Genomic DNA, 14,938 nt, shown 5'->3' on the forward strand with positions numbered 1-14,938 from the left:
GATGATCCAAAATTAGAGAGAGAGAGAGAGAGAGAGAGTTTTTATATTTATTAAGATATTAAAAAAAATTATTAAAATGAAAAAATTCCAAAATAAAAAGGAATACTAGTTTTTTTTTTTTTTTTAAAAAAAAAAATTATCATGACCTAAATCCATAAAAATAATCTAATTTTAGATCAATGGCACAAATTAAAAAAAAAAAATTAAACTATATTTATAACTTTTTACAAACCATAAAAACCAAATTTACAAATTTAAACCTCAACCCAACCTATTTAAATAAATGATTAAAATACTCAATCCGTTTAAATAGACTGAATTATTAGTGTGGTTCGGGTTGGATCGACAAGCGCGGGTTAAAATTGACAGCCCTGTACTGCTGTACCACAAAACCCCTATAAAACATAAACCACAAAACGCAAGCAACTTTTGCTTTCTGAGCCACTGTTTGACGAGTGAGTGGTGACCAAGAACAGGAAAAACAAGGACATCTTTCTATACACAATCTACGGGGATTCTTAATGTTTCAAGATTTGGTATGTTTTACAATTCTCCGATGAACACGGCTACCGATTTCTTGTTAAATCCAGTTTTCTTACATGGATGTGTTGCCTCCATACAATTTCTGTTCATGCTTTTCATATTAATCTCTTGGGATTGGAAACGATTCAGGATTGATAGAAGTCAAACTGTGGTTGCAAAACGGAGTTTTGGGTATTTGTGTTTCAAACAAACTCTGTTTTGTTCTCTTGTTCTATCACTCTTCAACCTAGTTTTGTGTTTCTTGAACAATTTTTATTGGTATAGAAATGGATGGACTTATGAAAAGATTGTCACCCTTTTGCATGCTGCTCTTGGAGCACTTATCTGGTTATTCGTTTCTGTGTATTTGCACACACTCGTCTCGAATTCGTCGACACAATCTTCAAAGTACCCATTTGTCTTACGGATTTGGTGGGTGTTTTTCTTTACTGTTTCTTGTTATTCCCTTGTGGTAGATTATGTTCACTACAAAAGAACCCAGAATTTACCTTCCATGTTCTTTGTGTCCGATTCCGTGTCCAGTCTCCTGGGTTTGTTTCTCTGTTTTATGGGGTTGTCCCACAAGAGCCAAGAAGAAGATCAAAATCACAATCTTGAAGAACCCCTTTTGAATTCTAGTAGCGATAGAGTTAGGGGTGAGATTCCATCAACTTACCAAAACGCAAGCTTCTTTAGCCTGCTGACATTTTCTTGGATGAGTTCCATAATCTCAAAAGGGAATAAAAAACCATTAGACCTTGAAGATGTTCCACAGCTAGCAGATATGGATAGTGTGAAACAAGTCTTTCCTATTTTGTTAGAAAAAGTACGGTTGTTAAGCAATGGGAATAACCAAATCACTACATTCGGTCTCACAAAAGCTTTATTTTACATCGTATGGAAAGAAGTTGTTATCACTGGATTCCTTGCTTTAGCATCTTCTTTGTTGAGTTTTGTGGGTCCTTACCTCATAGACACATTCGTTCGATACCTTAACGGACAAAAAGATTACAAATACCAAGGTTTTATTTTGGTGGCTACATTTTTCGTTTCAAAAGTGGTGGGGTGTTTCACACAAAGACACTGGTGGTTCAAGCTCCAACAAGCAGGGATTCGCGCCAGGTCAGCCCTAGTTGCCATGATATACCAAAAGGGTTTGACCATTTCCGGTCAGTCAAAGCAGGGGAACTCGAGTGGTGAAATGATCAACTTGATGGCGGTTGATGCCGAAAGAGTAGCTTTTTACGCTTGGCATATGCATGATTTTTGGTTACTTCTCGTGCAAGTTGGTGTTGCCTTAGCACTTTTATATAAAAATTTAGGACTTGCAGCCATTGCTTCATTAGTTGCCACAATTTTCGTTTTGTTAGCAAATCTTCCACTAGGCAATATACAAGAAAAGATTCAAGATGACTTGATGAAATCTAAAGATAAACGGATGAAAGCAACATCTGAAATCTTGAGAAACGTGAGGATTCTTAAACTTCAAGGTTGGGAGATGAAGTTTCTGTCAAAAATCATCAAACTTCGCGATGAAGAAGAAAACGCGTTAAAGAAATACATGTACACTTTATCCTTCACTTCTTTCATATTCTGGGGTGCTCCGATTGTTGTAGCGGTTGTCACTTTTGCCACATGTCTATTTTTTGGCATTCCACTTGAATCAGGGAAGGTACTTTCTGCATTAGCAACTTTTCAAATACTTCAAGAACCTATTTACAATATTCCAGACTCGATCTCAGCGTTTTTCCAAACTAAAGTCTCACTTAACCGCATTGCCACATACCTGCGCCTCACAGACATAGATTCCAACGCGATAGATAAGGTGCCACCTGGCAGTTCTGACGTGGCAGTTGAGATAATCAATGGAAACTTCGCATGGGATGCAAATGCTTCCTCTTTTAATCTGACACTGAAAGATATAAACATTAGAGTGAATCATGGCATGAGAGTTGCTGTTTGTGGAACTGTTGGCTCAGGGAAATCAAGCTTACTTTCTTGTATTTTGGGAGAGGTGTCGAAGATATCAGGAAGTGTGAAAGTTGAAGGGACAAAGGCGTATGTGGCTCAATCACCATGGATACAGAGTGGAAAGATTGAAGATAATATTTTGTTTGGTAGGGAGATGGATAGAGTGAGGTATGATAAGGTTCTTGAAGCGTGTTCTTTGAAGAAAGATCTTGAAATCTTGTCTTTTGGTGATCAAACGGTTATTGGTGAGAGAGGGATTAATTTGAGCGGGGGTCAGAAGCAGAGGACACAGATTGCACGGGCTCTTTATCAAGATGCGGATATATATCTTTTTGATGACCCGTTCAGCGCGGTTGATGCTCATACCGGCAGTCATCTTTTCAAGGTAAGCAACTTTTTTGGCTGTTTTGTTATATAATATAAACAATAGAATAGTAACAAGTGTTGATGTCCTGTATCAATATACATGGTGGTATCTGACTATATATATATATATATATATATATATATATGTTGGAGTATACACTCTCTCTCTTTAAAGGCTCTTTATATGGAGAGAAAATCAGTGACTGCACATATCTAATCAACATGGAAAGGTGGAGAGTTTGAAATTGAGATTACTTGTCACTTATATACTCGTGGATGTTTCTTTTTTAGTTAATAGGATTAATGGATTAAGTAGATAGTTTGGACAACCTTTGTTTAGAAAGGCAGCGTTTAGCAGTGCCTAGAGCGCTAAGGCCGGAGGGTGTACCACAGGGAAGGTGTGCGGGAACTCCTCACTGCACTCTCTTTCCTCTCTTGATTGGCTGGAGCCATTTAAATGTAATTTTCATTTCTTTTTTTCATTTTTTATTAAATTATATATATACTTAAAAATTATTAAAAAAAAAGATATTAAACTTTATGGTTTTTAATTCCCTACAAATAGAGTATAATATTTGTATAAAATATATTTTAAAAATAAAAAATAAAAAAATGAAAGGAAGTGAAAGGTGACATTTTCCTGGGTTTTGAAAAGTGAAAGGAGAGTGACGGGAAAGATGACGTGACACAAAAAAAGTGAGAGGTGAAACCGTGAAAGGTGAGTGCACCTTGTGTGGTCTTAGAGGTTCGAAGGACGAAGAGTTGGTATGTCACTTCTTGTGTGGTCTTGAGCCTTTGAAGCATAATCATCAATTATCGGAGACATCAAAGTAAGGTATGTTTCATTCTACCTTTCAAATTCTACTCTCCTATCATGTATGTATATGTACGATCCTTGATCCTTCATTCATGTATGCATGGTCTATTATCATTTTATGGCTTATTGGCTTTACTTCTGTAGTTTGCTTGATATGACAGTTGGTAATTGTATGTGTATATGAACTGTAATATATGATACTTGTATGGTTGGATGTATTTATATGTAAACTATATTTTTGTGTATATTTTTTAATTTGAGTTTATGATCAGTGCTTAGTTGATAATGGACCAATCAAGTAATAGTTGTAACCTTAGTCTTCTATTATTTATTAGTTTATTAAAAATTGACTACTCTAATCTCATCTTATTTATAAACTTTGTAGGAAAGTCATTGGAAGATAAAAGACCATATCTCTATTGGACACCATGTACTGTACATTGCCTGTACATTGCCTGGATCTAGTGGTCATAGGATATTGGCATATAGACTCCTAGGTGAAATGCATTAAAGAAGACAAATTTCACAACATATTTCTGATCAAATCATCCAGTTTGAGGAATATGTGTAATCGACTTATAACTTGGTTATAGAAATCGTGAATACACATGGGCTATGAAAAGATAACACTAGCAGATAGGTGACATTTATCCCATTAGGTTATACAAGTGACATGCAAGTGCTTTCATAAGAGGTGTTTTTAATGTGTATATGAACATCAATAAGAGGTGTTTTAATGTTTTTATAGTTATAGTTTAAAAAAAACTGATATCATGGTTATATGCATCCGATAAGCTGTGATATACTTTTATTAAAATCACATTTTCGCAATGTTCCTTTATAAAATCCATATTTATATAATTGATGTGATCAAATTTTAAAATTAATATCTATTATTAAGTTTTGACGTTTGAGTGCGAAAGAATATTTATAAACCATTTAATAAAGTTTTCTTTTATAATACAAGGTTTGAGTTTGACAAGTCTCAAAATCTCAATTTTCAACTTATAAAATTTTAGTCATTGTAATTTGTCGTTAACTAATTCATTTAATTTTTAAAATCTTTTTACCATCTTATGTTAAATAATAAATTTCATTAAAACCAAATTCATTGCGATCATTTTATGTTTAAAATATTATCTAGCATTTTAAAATTTAATTTTACAAACATGCATAATATAACATAAAATAAGCATCACAAAGCATAAAACATATGAGCATAAACCATCATAAACTAGTGGCATTTTGTGAGCCATCACAAAAATACCAAGTCCATTTTCAAGAAACATAAAGGTAGCAAATTTTCTTATGATGTTTTTATGCTACCATTTGCTTCAAATAATTTTATAAAGTTTATAAAACTTTCATAAAATTAAGTGCATGAACTTTTGATCTTCAAAATGGCCGTAATTTCATTCTTGTTACATTTTTTTAGAAATAAACTATTGTAACTAATCTGTTACTTACAAAAATATACAAAATGAAAACTATCTACTTAATTATTACATATCATATGTTGGATCAGGTCCCACTCTTCTCACTAATACAACACAAATATAGAGATATACACAAAGCAATTAGGGAGAATGGAAGTGATTTAGACTCAAAAAAACTGCACACTTTCATTCATGCGTAGATGGATATATTTATAGCTAAACAACAAACAGAAAAAGCTAAAAACTTGCAGCTGCATGTGTTCCTATGAAAGTGGAACTAAGCCACGTTATTCTCCTTCCAGTTAGTCAATATATGACCAAATCAACTACCAAGTAAATCTGCTAAGGTACTAACACGTGATCCATTAACATAACATAATCAACTCATCAAGATTACCCCAACATTCACCCCCTTAATCTTGATGCTCGTGACCTTGCTTTTCATGCTATAGTCTTGCTTAGACTTCTTGCTGTCTCATGCCTCTTGCTTCTTGCATTTTGTTTCATGTTTGCTACTTGCTACAAACCCGAAACTTTCTACTTGCTATGATTGTCTTGCCTGCTACTTGCTACAGACTATGTGACAACCTTCTTGCTTGCTACACTTTCTTGCTTCTTGCTACTTGCTTTCTTTTCTTCTTTCTTCCTGCTTCTTGCTTTCTTACTTACTATATCTTGCTGCTTGTGTTTGCTTCTACTGTTTCTTTCTTCTGATCATCAAACATGATCAGCCTTCCTACTTGCCTTCATTCTTTATTTTGATCATCAAATGTGATCACACTTGCTGCTTCGACCTGCTTGCTTGTTTTCTTCCTCAACAGTCGTCTTCTGCTATCTCTAGGATCGAACAACCACAACCGGACTTTCATCTGTCAACACCATTGTGAGCCATTAACACCACAACAGAAACCAGAACACACCACAGCCGAGAACCACCCTGGTTTGATCCTCCTTTCTATGTTTCTTTCCTTCTCCAGAAAGCAACAAATCTTTCTTCTTTCTTTCTTTCTTTCTTTCTTTCTTTCTAATTCTTCTTTCTAATTTGCTGTTGTGCAGCGGTCTTAATTTCTTATTTCTACTATGAACCAGGTATGAACCTGGTGCTCTTGCTCACAAGCCACAACTTCTTTTGACTCCCCCTGCGATACTTCTTCTCCTGCGATATTCTTTCCACCGATCATTCTTGCTAAAGTCTCATTCGGGTCTTGCTGTCATCCTTTGAATCTTGTTGCCTCTTGCTTCGATTTCTGCTATCTTTCTTGCTTCTTTTCTTTCTTTCTTGATCAAAAGTATTTGCTTGCTGCATGCTTCTTTCTGCCAATCACACCTTGATAAGCCTTTTTACTTGCTTTCTGCTTATCTCAAACTTGCTGCTTTCATTAACATGAAATTACCCCACCGTCCTCTTCTTTCTTTCTCAGCCCTGTAGCCAAGGGCTGCTCCTCCTCTCTCGCCAGTCGCCACCGACTCTCAAACCTGATTCTTCTAAACGAGCCCTAGGCTCTGATACCAATTGTTGGATCAGGTCCCACTCTTCTCACTAACACAACACAAATATAGAGATATACACAAAGCAATTAGGGAGAATGGAAGTGATTTAGACTCAAAAAAACTGCACACTTTCATTCATGCGTAGATGGATATATTTATAGCTAAACAACAAACAGAAAAAGCTAAAAACTTGCAGCTGCATGTGTTCCTATGAAAGTGGAACTAAGCCACGTTATTCTCCTTCCAGTTAGTCAATATATGACCAAATCAACTACCAAGTAAATCTGCTAAGGTACTAACACGTGACCCATTAACATAACATAATCAACTCATCAAGATTACCCCAACATCATATGAGTAGATAAATATTACAACCGTTTTAACAAATCAACACAAATAACATCACAAATGGTCCTTCTTTTCCCCCTCCAACTCCTCTCACATTTAAACTCATGAACAGATTTAAAAATTTGATGAATATTGGGGAACTTGTTTTTTTTGGAATGTAAGGGTAAAATTGTCATTTAGTCTCCATACTAGAAAAGACATGAACCTTATATATACACAACATTTTATCATATAGACAACATTACCCTTTCATCTACATTACTCATAAAAGACTTAATGGTAGAAAAAGCCCCTCACATCCCTTAATTAGCACTAACATTTTTGCCAAATATAGTCCTCTCCAAACAAGCTGAATGTCAGATTCCCATCAAAAACACATAATTGTTTTGCACAGATTGATGCATCAGCTAATATAACCACATACATGAGAGTGATTTACATCATTTTAAGGTGAATTTCTTCTTTCCCAACGATAGGAATGCATGTTGCAATTTCTAGACTCGAAGACAGTGATTTACATTACACATCAAGTCGAGTTCTTACCAGCTGCAGATCTCATCTTTGTGAGCTATCTAACTCTTTTGTTTTCCATTTCATTGTACATATGAACACGCATCTCATTTGGTATAACATCACACTCAGGTTTTGAAAGATGGAAGAATTACACAAGCCGGAAAGTACAATGACATTCTCAATTCAGGAAGCGACTTTATGGACCTTGTAGGTGCACACAAAGAAGCATTATCAGCAATCGATTCCATGGAGACAAATGATCAAGAAGGAACCACGAGTTCCAAGAAAAACACAAACGATACTCAAAATGGTAAAACAGATGATATTTCAGGTTCAAAAGCGCAGCTTGTTCAAGAAGAAGAACGAGAAAAAGGGAAAGTAGGTTTTTCAGTCTACTGGAAATACATAAACACGGCTTATGGAGGGACACTTGCACCATTTATAGTATTGGCAGAAATTTTGTTCCAGATACTACAAATTGGAAGCAGTTACTGGATGACTTGGGGATCTCCGGTTTCCGAAAGTGATCCAGCCCCTGTTACTGGATCAACCCTAATCATGGTTTATGTAGTTTTATCAGTTGGATGCGCTTTGTGCATACTTGCAAGAGGCTTGCTTCTTGCAACTTTTGCGTATAAAGCAGCCACTCTTGTCTTCCACAAAATGCACTTGTCCATATTCCGTTCACCCATGTCGTTCTTTGACTCTACTCCAAGTGGACGAATACTAAATAGAGTAAGCGAGCATCTTCTCTTCACACGCCTAATTATTAATCAATAAAAATGCCCCTACATGCTTCCCGTAGAAGTAAAGATCCATAAGTGAGGTCTCAGGTTCAAGTCTGAGCATTTTCCTTTTTTTTTTTAAAGAATAATGTTCAATAAACATAGATTTTTTTTTATAGGCATCTACAGACCAAAGTGCGGTGGACATGGACATCCCTAACCAACTTGGAATCTTTGTATTCACAATCATTCAACTTCTTGGCATCATTGCGGTAATGTCACAGGCTGCTTGGCAGGTGATCTTTATATTTGTGCCTGTGGGCATAATGTGCATCTGGTTAAAGCAATATTACTTGCCTTCAGCAAGAGAAATGTCACGGCTATTTGGAGTTTGTAAAGGCCCCTTGATACAAAACTTTGCTGAAACAATATCAGGATCAACTACAATCAGAAGCTTTGATCAACAAGGAAGATTTCAAGACACGAATCTGAAACTGAATGATGATTTTGCAAGGCCAAAGTTTCATGCTATTGCTGCCAGGGAATGGTTAGGCATACGTTTGGACATGCTGTCTTCTTTCACGTTTGCTGTGTTTTTAATTTTCTTGATTTCTATCCCGGAAGGAACTATTGATCCAAGTAAGTCGATCTTTCATGTCACATATTGCATCAATTGGTAACGCAAAATACATGTTGATGGTACTTTTTGCTTATTTATTTCTCAAGGTATTGCGGGATTGGCTGCTATTTATGGTCTTACATTGAACACATTGCAAGGATTGGTTTTATGGACTCTTACCAACCTTGAAAACAAAATTATTTCAGTTGAAAGAATATTTCAGTATTCTTCTATACCTAGTGAACCTCCTCTTGTTATAGAATCAAATAGGCCTGATGATCAGTGGCCTTCACAGGGAGAAGTTGATATCCGTCATCTGCAGGTATTTAATTAAATAAATAAATGTTTATTACAGTTGTGTAATATGTTCAAAATATTGAATCTAATGATTTCTTTTAAAAGGTTCGATATGCACCACATATGCCACTTGTGTTGCGAGGTCTTACGTGCACTTTCAAGGGAGAAATGAAGACTGGGATTGTAGGAAGAACAGGTAGTGGGAAGTCAACTCTGATACAAACACTCTTCCGCCTCGTGGACCCCGCAGCTGGAGAGATTCTCATAGATGGAATTAACATATCAACAATCGGACTTCATGATCTTCGTTCAAGATTGAGCATAATTCCTCAAGATCCTACCATGTTTGAAGGAACTATTCGAAGCAACCTGGATCCCCTTGAAGAGTATACAGATGATAAGATTTGGGAGGTAAATATTACAAAAATTATGGAATTCAATGATTTTAAAAAATATATAATGCTATAATACAACAATACTTGTTACTTCAGGCTCTCGATAAGTGTCAGCTTGGAGATGAAGTGAGGAGCAAGATAGGGAAGCTTGGCTCACCAGGTCTTGTTCATAGTCTTCACATCAGGGTGTTTTCATCATATAAAGTCAAAATAAAAGATAAAACATATTTTCAGGGGTGTCTTGATTATGTATAATTTTGATATAACAGGAGTTACTAAGCATAGAAACACAATCTTCCCGTTATTTATTAGTTTTTGTTAGTCTCCCACATCAGCAGACACGTTCCAATCCTTTTTCGAGAGAAAATCTATGACTCAACATATCTAACAATTTTCATAAAACTTGATATAGTTACTGAGAATGGAGAGAACTGGAGTGTGGGTCAAAGGCAGCTGGTGTGTCTAGGGCGTGTGCTACTCAAGAAAACAAAAGTCTTGGTTCTTGATGAGGCTACTGCTTCAGTTGACACAGCAACTGATGGAATGATTCAGCAAACACTTGCACAACACTTTACAGACTCCACAGTGATAATGATTGCTCATCGTATCACCTCTGTGCTCAATAGCGACATGGTTTTGGTTCTAGAACAAGGTTTGATTGACAAATTTGTTGGCTCTGTGTCTTTGGAGTTAATGTCTTAATAGTCTATGTGCTTTTTGTTTTGTATATATGCAGGTCTGATTGATGAATATGATTCTCCAACAAAGCTGTTGGAAGATGAATCATCTTCATTTGCAAAGCTCGTTGCTGAGTATAGTATGAGATCGAATTCAAGTTTTGGAAACTTAGCAGCAAGATAATCTGTTGGTATCAAGAGTGGTGCTTGATGATTTCATGATTTGCTTAAATGACCATGGGGACATAGAAAGCTAAGTGATTTTGGTGCACCAGGGTCCCCCTTATGGATGATATTGTAACCTGAAAGTATTGCAACTGTTTATCTACATTTCTGATGTGTGTAAACGTAACTACTTTCTGCTTGTAAGCTGTTAAGATTGTGTAAGAGCACACTTAAAATCGAAGATTATTGTTAAATCAAGTCTTGAGCTGCTGAGCTGATAATTAAAGGCCTTCTCTTTGAGTATCATATATATCATGCCTTTTTAGACTTTTGACATTTAGATTCTTGAACATTCCTGGGAAATTATATGATGATTAATGTGGTTTAATTATGAAAAAAAGAAGGATCAATCAAAGCCCCTTTCTCTCTATTAGATTAATAACTATGCCTCTATATTCCTTTTTTCTTTGTGCAAGGAGTGAGTCGGAATCTCATTGTTTGTTAATCTGTTTGTGCAATGTTGAGTACGCCACATGTTAGATGATTTCATCCCAATCTAGAACATAATTGTATAAATCATAACTTTTTCATGATCTTCAATTGCCTATAGAACCTTCATGATTTACTTTGAACATGATTGTATCCAGCCTCGTATTAAAATACCACTATTTTCATCAAGTAAACACAAAGTGAATTTTTGAAGAAGTCAAGGGTGTTTGGTAAACCTAATGAATTAACTTATCGAACTCGAAATTCTAAATTGATTTATAGTAGTCACTTAGTACACTTTCCAAGTTAGGGATCATATATCTAAACAGTGCATAACTTGCCTTAGAGACGTGAGTGCTTTGTATTTTGGTTTGTTTAATTCTAACTCAACCTTGGGATATTTCCTTCTGTTATTCCAATTGGCATAGGCTTAGTTCTTGAGGCTCCCTTTGATGGTTTAGAAGTGAACTATTTGCAGAAGCATTATTCAGCATCTATAATGTGATTTGTCATCACATTTACTACTATGAACATTATTCCATTCGGTAATTGAGTTCTGCCGATGCACATAATCTGGTTAACATGTAACCTAGGAGTACTTGACACAACCAACACAAGTTCTTATTCACTTAGAAGATAGGAGACTCAAGAACTCTGTTATAAACAAAAGACAAAGGACAACGGAATTGAACACTGGATTTATAGTGGAAACCCAAAATTTCAAAAAAAAAAAAAAAAAAAAAAAAAAAAAAAAAAAAAAAAAACACTTTGAAGAACACCATAAATCGATCTCTTTAATTGAAGGTTACAAAACGCTAATGATTCTTATAAAACCGGAAAAAAGAGTTGATCTAAAAATATCATCTAACATCCCTATATATATAAGAGATTAAATGTGACTCCTAGTACAACTCTAAAGCCTAGGAATAAAAATACAAAACAAAAAACGCCTCCCTGGGGAACAAGGAATTTAACAGCACATATACGACTCCTTTTAGTGATGGTTATTGTTTCCAACAGAAAAACGATGCATGTAATGTTTGTTTTTGAAACATATTCAAAAAACGCCACCTTACGATGAAAAAAGTATTCAGCAATGTAACCTTCAATCATAACGAAAAATGAAAAACCGTAGTGTTCAAAAGTCCCTAAGGACTTAATTTAAAATACCAACCAAATCTGAACAAAGTTCAAATTTGGTTGTCGGAGCCGTGTTTATCGAAACCGAAGCTTTGAATGTCACTCTTTGTAACAACGTAAATTTTTCAAAACAATTTTTTATTTTTAAAACATACTTTCAACCACATAACAATCACAAAACATAATGTATCACTGTGTCATAATAAAAACATGTCCCAAGATCTCATAAACATAAATCCTCTCAGTGTGTACGGATCATGCCGGCGCCTTCCCGCGATCCTCGCTAGTACCTGAAACACATTACACAACAACTGTAAGCATAAATGCTTAGTGAGATCCCCAAAATACCACATACCCCACATACGCCTTTCCAGGCCATACTCTATAGGATCTTCCGATCCATGTGTCTTAGGGGACTTCCGTCCCAAGTTCCAGGTAGACCTTCCGGTCCTACCCCTTTCGACCTTCCGGTCCGTAACCTCTTGACCTTCCGGTCCATTCCATACATAACATACATAGCACATACATATCACATAACTGCATATAGCACATACATATCACATAACCGCATATAACACATGCATCTCATAGCATACAAAACCTTCCGGTCACACATAGGTACCCTTCCAGGTACAGTATAGTGAGAAGACTCACCTCAATGAAGTCGGATAACTCTCGTGCTCAATGTCCCGACTTAGCCTCCTCCTATTATTCAAATAACATTCTGATCAATATCCTCTCATGATCTCATCTCTATAACTGGGTAGAAGGCCATTCTACCCTTCCTTGAACTCTCCTGAATCAGTCCTGACCAGAACCCTAAAGTCAACAAAAGTCAACGGTCAACTTTGACCCGACTCGCCGAGTGCACTAGGGTGACTCGGCGAGTACACGCTTGCCCTCTTCGCCCCTGGTCCTCTCTTGACTCACTGAGTCAACCCTGTGCTTCACGGGTCATCACAGATCGCGAGTCGCGGGGCAACCCGACTCAACTCGTCGAGTCCTCTTATGGACTCGGCGAGTTTCCTCCATGAACTTGCTCAAACAACCTCCTGAGGTCAGATCTGCTTAACCAAAACATAGATCTAACCCTTAAGCACTCAAAAGTCACGTAAAGGTGCAACCTTTACGTGCATGCAACCCATATCAAGCCTCCAATGGAGAAATAACACTAGAAATGTCAACCTAGTCTCCAATCCTCCATGAATCAGCATAAAGCAGAGTGGGAAAGGTTCTCTGGACCTCTATGGGTCCAGATCTGATGTCATAATCCCAAAGTGGATCTCATACTCCCTAGATCTTCCATAAAATGAGGGTAAAAACCCTAAAAGCAAGAAATCCATCAATATAACACGAAAGGAGACAGGGTTATACCTCCAAAGATGATACCACAAGATGGTTAGCTCAGATCCAGCCCCTTCACGTTCTAGATGTGTGCTCCTATCTTCCTTCAAGCCAAACCACACAAAAAGATGAAGAAATAGCCTCATTTTGCTCTCAACTCTCTTACTCTCTCTCTCTAGGGTTCCTCTGGGGTGCATTGGCCGCAAATGGAGGCCATAAAGGCCTTTAAATAGGGCTCAGGCCCCGAGGATTAGGGTTTCATTAAACAGCGTGGACTCGCCGAGTCCACGCATGGACTCGCCGAGTCTGCCACTAAACCAGTCCAACCATGACTCGGCGAGTCTAAGCGCCTACTTGCCGAGTCCCTCTCCAACACTCAATATAAATACATAAAATAAGATACCTGGGAATCCGGATGTTACACTCTTTTGGGTTTACAAGGTTGAACCAGCGGAGGAGTCATGGAAAACACAGGTTTAGAAAAATTTGTAATGTTATGGTAGTGCCACGAACATAGTAAAATCCATTAGTCTTCCTCAAATCAGCTTTAATCATAACTCGAGAACCTTCTGTGATCTTCAAAACACTGCCTCCATCTGAAAAACTGTAACCCTTGCCGTCGAATACGCTCAAAGAGATGAGATTTCTCTTCATCGTAGGAATATACCGACCATCGGTTAAAGTTCGAATCATGCCATCGAACATCTTGAAACGGATAGTGCCGACGCCTTCAATTTTACATAAACCATCAAAACCTTGAACCGACTCGACATTGCAAATTAGTTCAAAAGTAGTAAACCAATATTTATGTGAACATATATGATATGTGCAAGCTGAATCAAGAACCCGATTATCATCGACAATTCCGAAGACAACAATAAGGACTTCTCCTTCAGAATCATCGTCACAAGCATAGTTTGCAGAAGCGTCATTAGCCTTTTATTTATTTGAAGCATTCCTCTTTTCTTTATTCTATAACTTATAACACACAGAAATCTCATGGCCATCTTTCTTGCAATACCGACAAGACTTGTCTTTACCTCGAGATTTGGATAAAATATTTTTACCCTGAGAATCCCTTTCACTAGACCGACCCCGAACAGATAATCCTTCACCTTGCGTACTGCTTGACCCATCATTAGAAACCATTTGTTTTGTCTTTTCTTTTGAATACAATGCTTCGTAAACTTCATGTAAAGTAAGGGTGTCATGACTATAAAGAAATCTATATTTCATGTTTGAGTAGGAGCTCGAAAAAGAGCACAAAAGAATCAAACCAAGGTCTTCTTCGTCATATTTAATTTCCAAAGTCGCTAAATCGGACACGATCTCTTTGAAATCAAATATATGGTTAAGTAAATTACTTCCCTCTTGAAGCTTATCTAGAAAAGGATTTTACTTTAAATGCATTTTACTCTTGAGATCTTTTGACATGCATATTGACTCAAGTTTTAACCAAATAGCATCTGCAGTGCAGTTATTTCATTAAGCACTTCATAGAGAATATTATTGTGGAGATGTAACTGAATTTGTGACAAGGATTTTCAATCCTTATTTATCTCATCGGGAGTCCAAGTAGCTTGAGTTTTTCCTCCAAAGGAATCTAATGCATCGTTGTAATTC

General features: G+C 36.6%; 1 protein-coding gene across 2 annotated transcripts; it reads left to right on the forward strand.

Moving 5' to 3' along the window:
• The first annotated feature begins 415 nt into the window (after positions 1-415).
• On the forward strand, positions 416-10,628 carry LOC145139514 (ABC transporter C family member 3-like). Of its 2 annotated transcripts, XM_079073311.1 has the most exons (9): positions 418-2,878; positions 7,428-7,514; positions 7,594-8,199; positions 8,369-8,828; positions 8,916-9,130; positions 9,211-9,516; positions 9,597-9,660; positions 9,913-10,152; positions 10,237-10,628. In XM_079073311.1, the coding sequence occupies exons 1-9, from the start codon at positions 539-541 to the stop codon at positions 10,359-10,361; spliced, it is 4,443 nt and encodes a 1,480-aa protein (XP_078929437.1). In that variant the 5' UTR covers positions 418-538; the 3' UTR covers positions 10,362-10,628. The 2 variants fall into 2 exon arrangements, with proteins under 2 accessions (XP_078929438.1, XP_078929437.1); XM_079073312.1 differs by lacking the exons at positions 8,916-9,130; positions 9,211-9,516; positions 9,597-9,660; positions 9,913-10,152; positions 10,237-10,628 and having other exon boundaries at positions 416-2,878; positions 8,369-8,485; positions 8,625-8,821.
• The last annotated feature ends 4,310 nt before the right edge of the window (positions 10,629-14,938 follow it).

The sequence above is a fragment of the Lactuca virosa genome, chromosome 9, assembly GCF_052849685.1.
Source record: "Lactuca virosa cultivar CGN04683 chromosome 9, Lactuca_virosa_CGN04683_v6, whole genome shotgun sequence".
Lineage (NCBI taxonomy): Eukaryota > Viridiplantae > Streptophyta > Magnoliopsida > Asterales > Asteraceae > Lactuca > Lactuca virosa.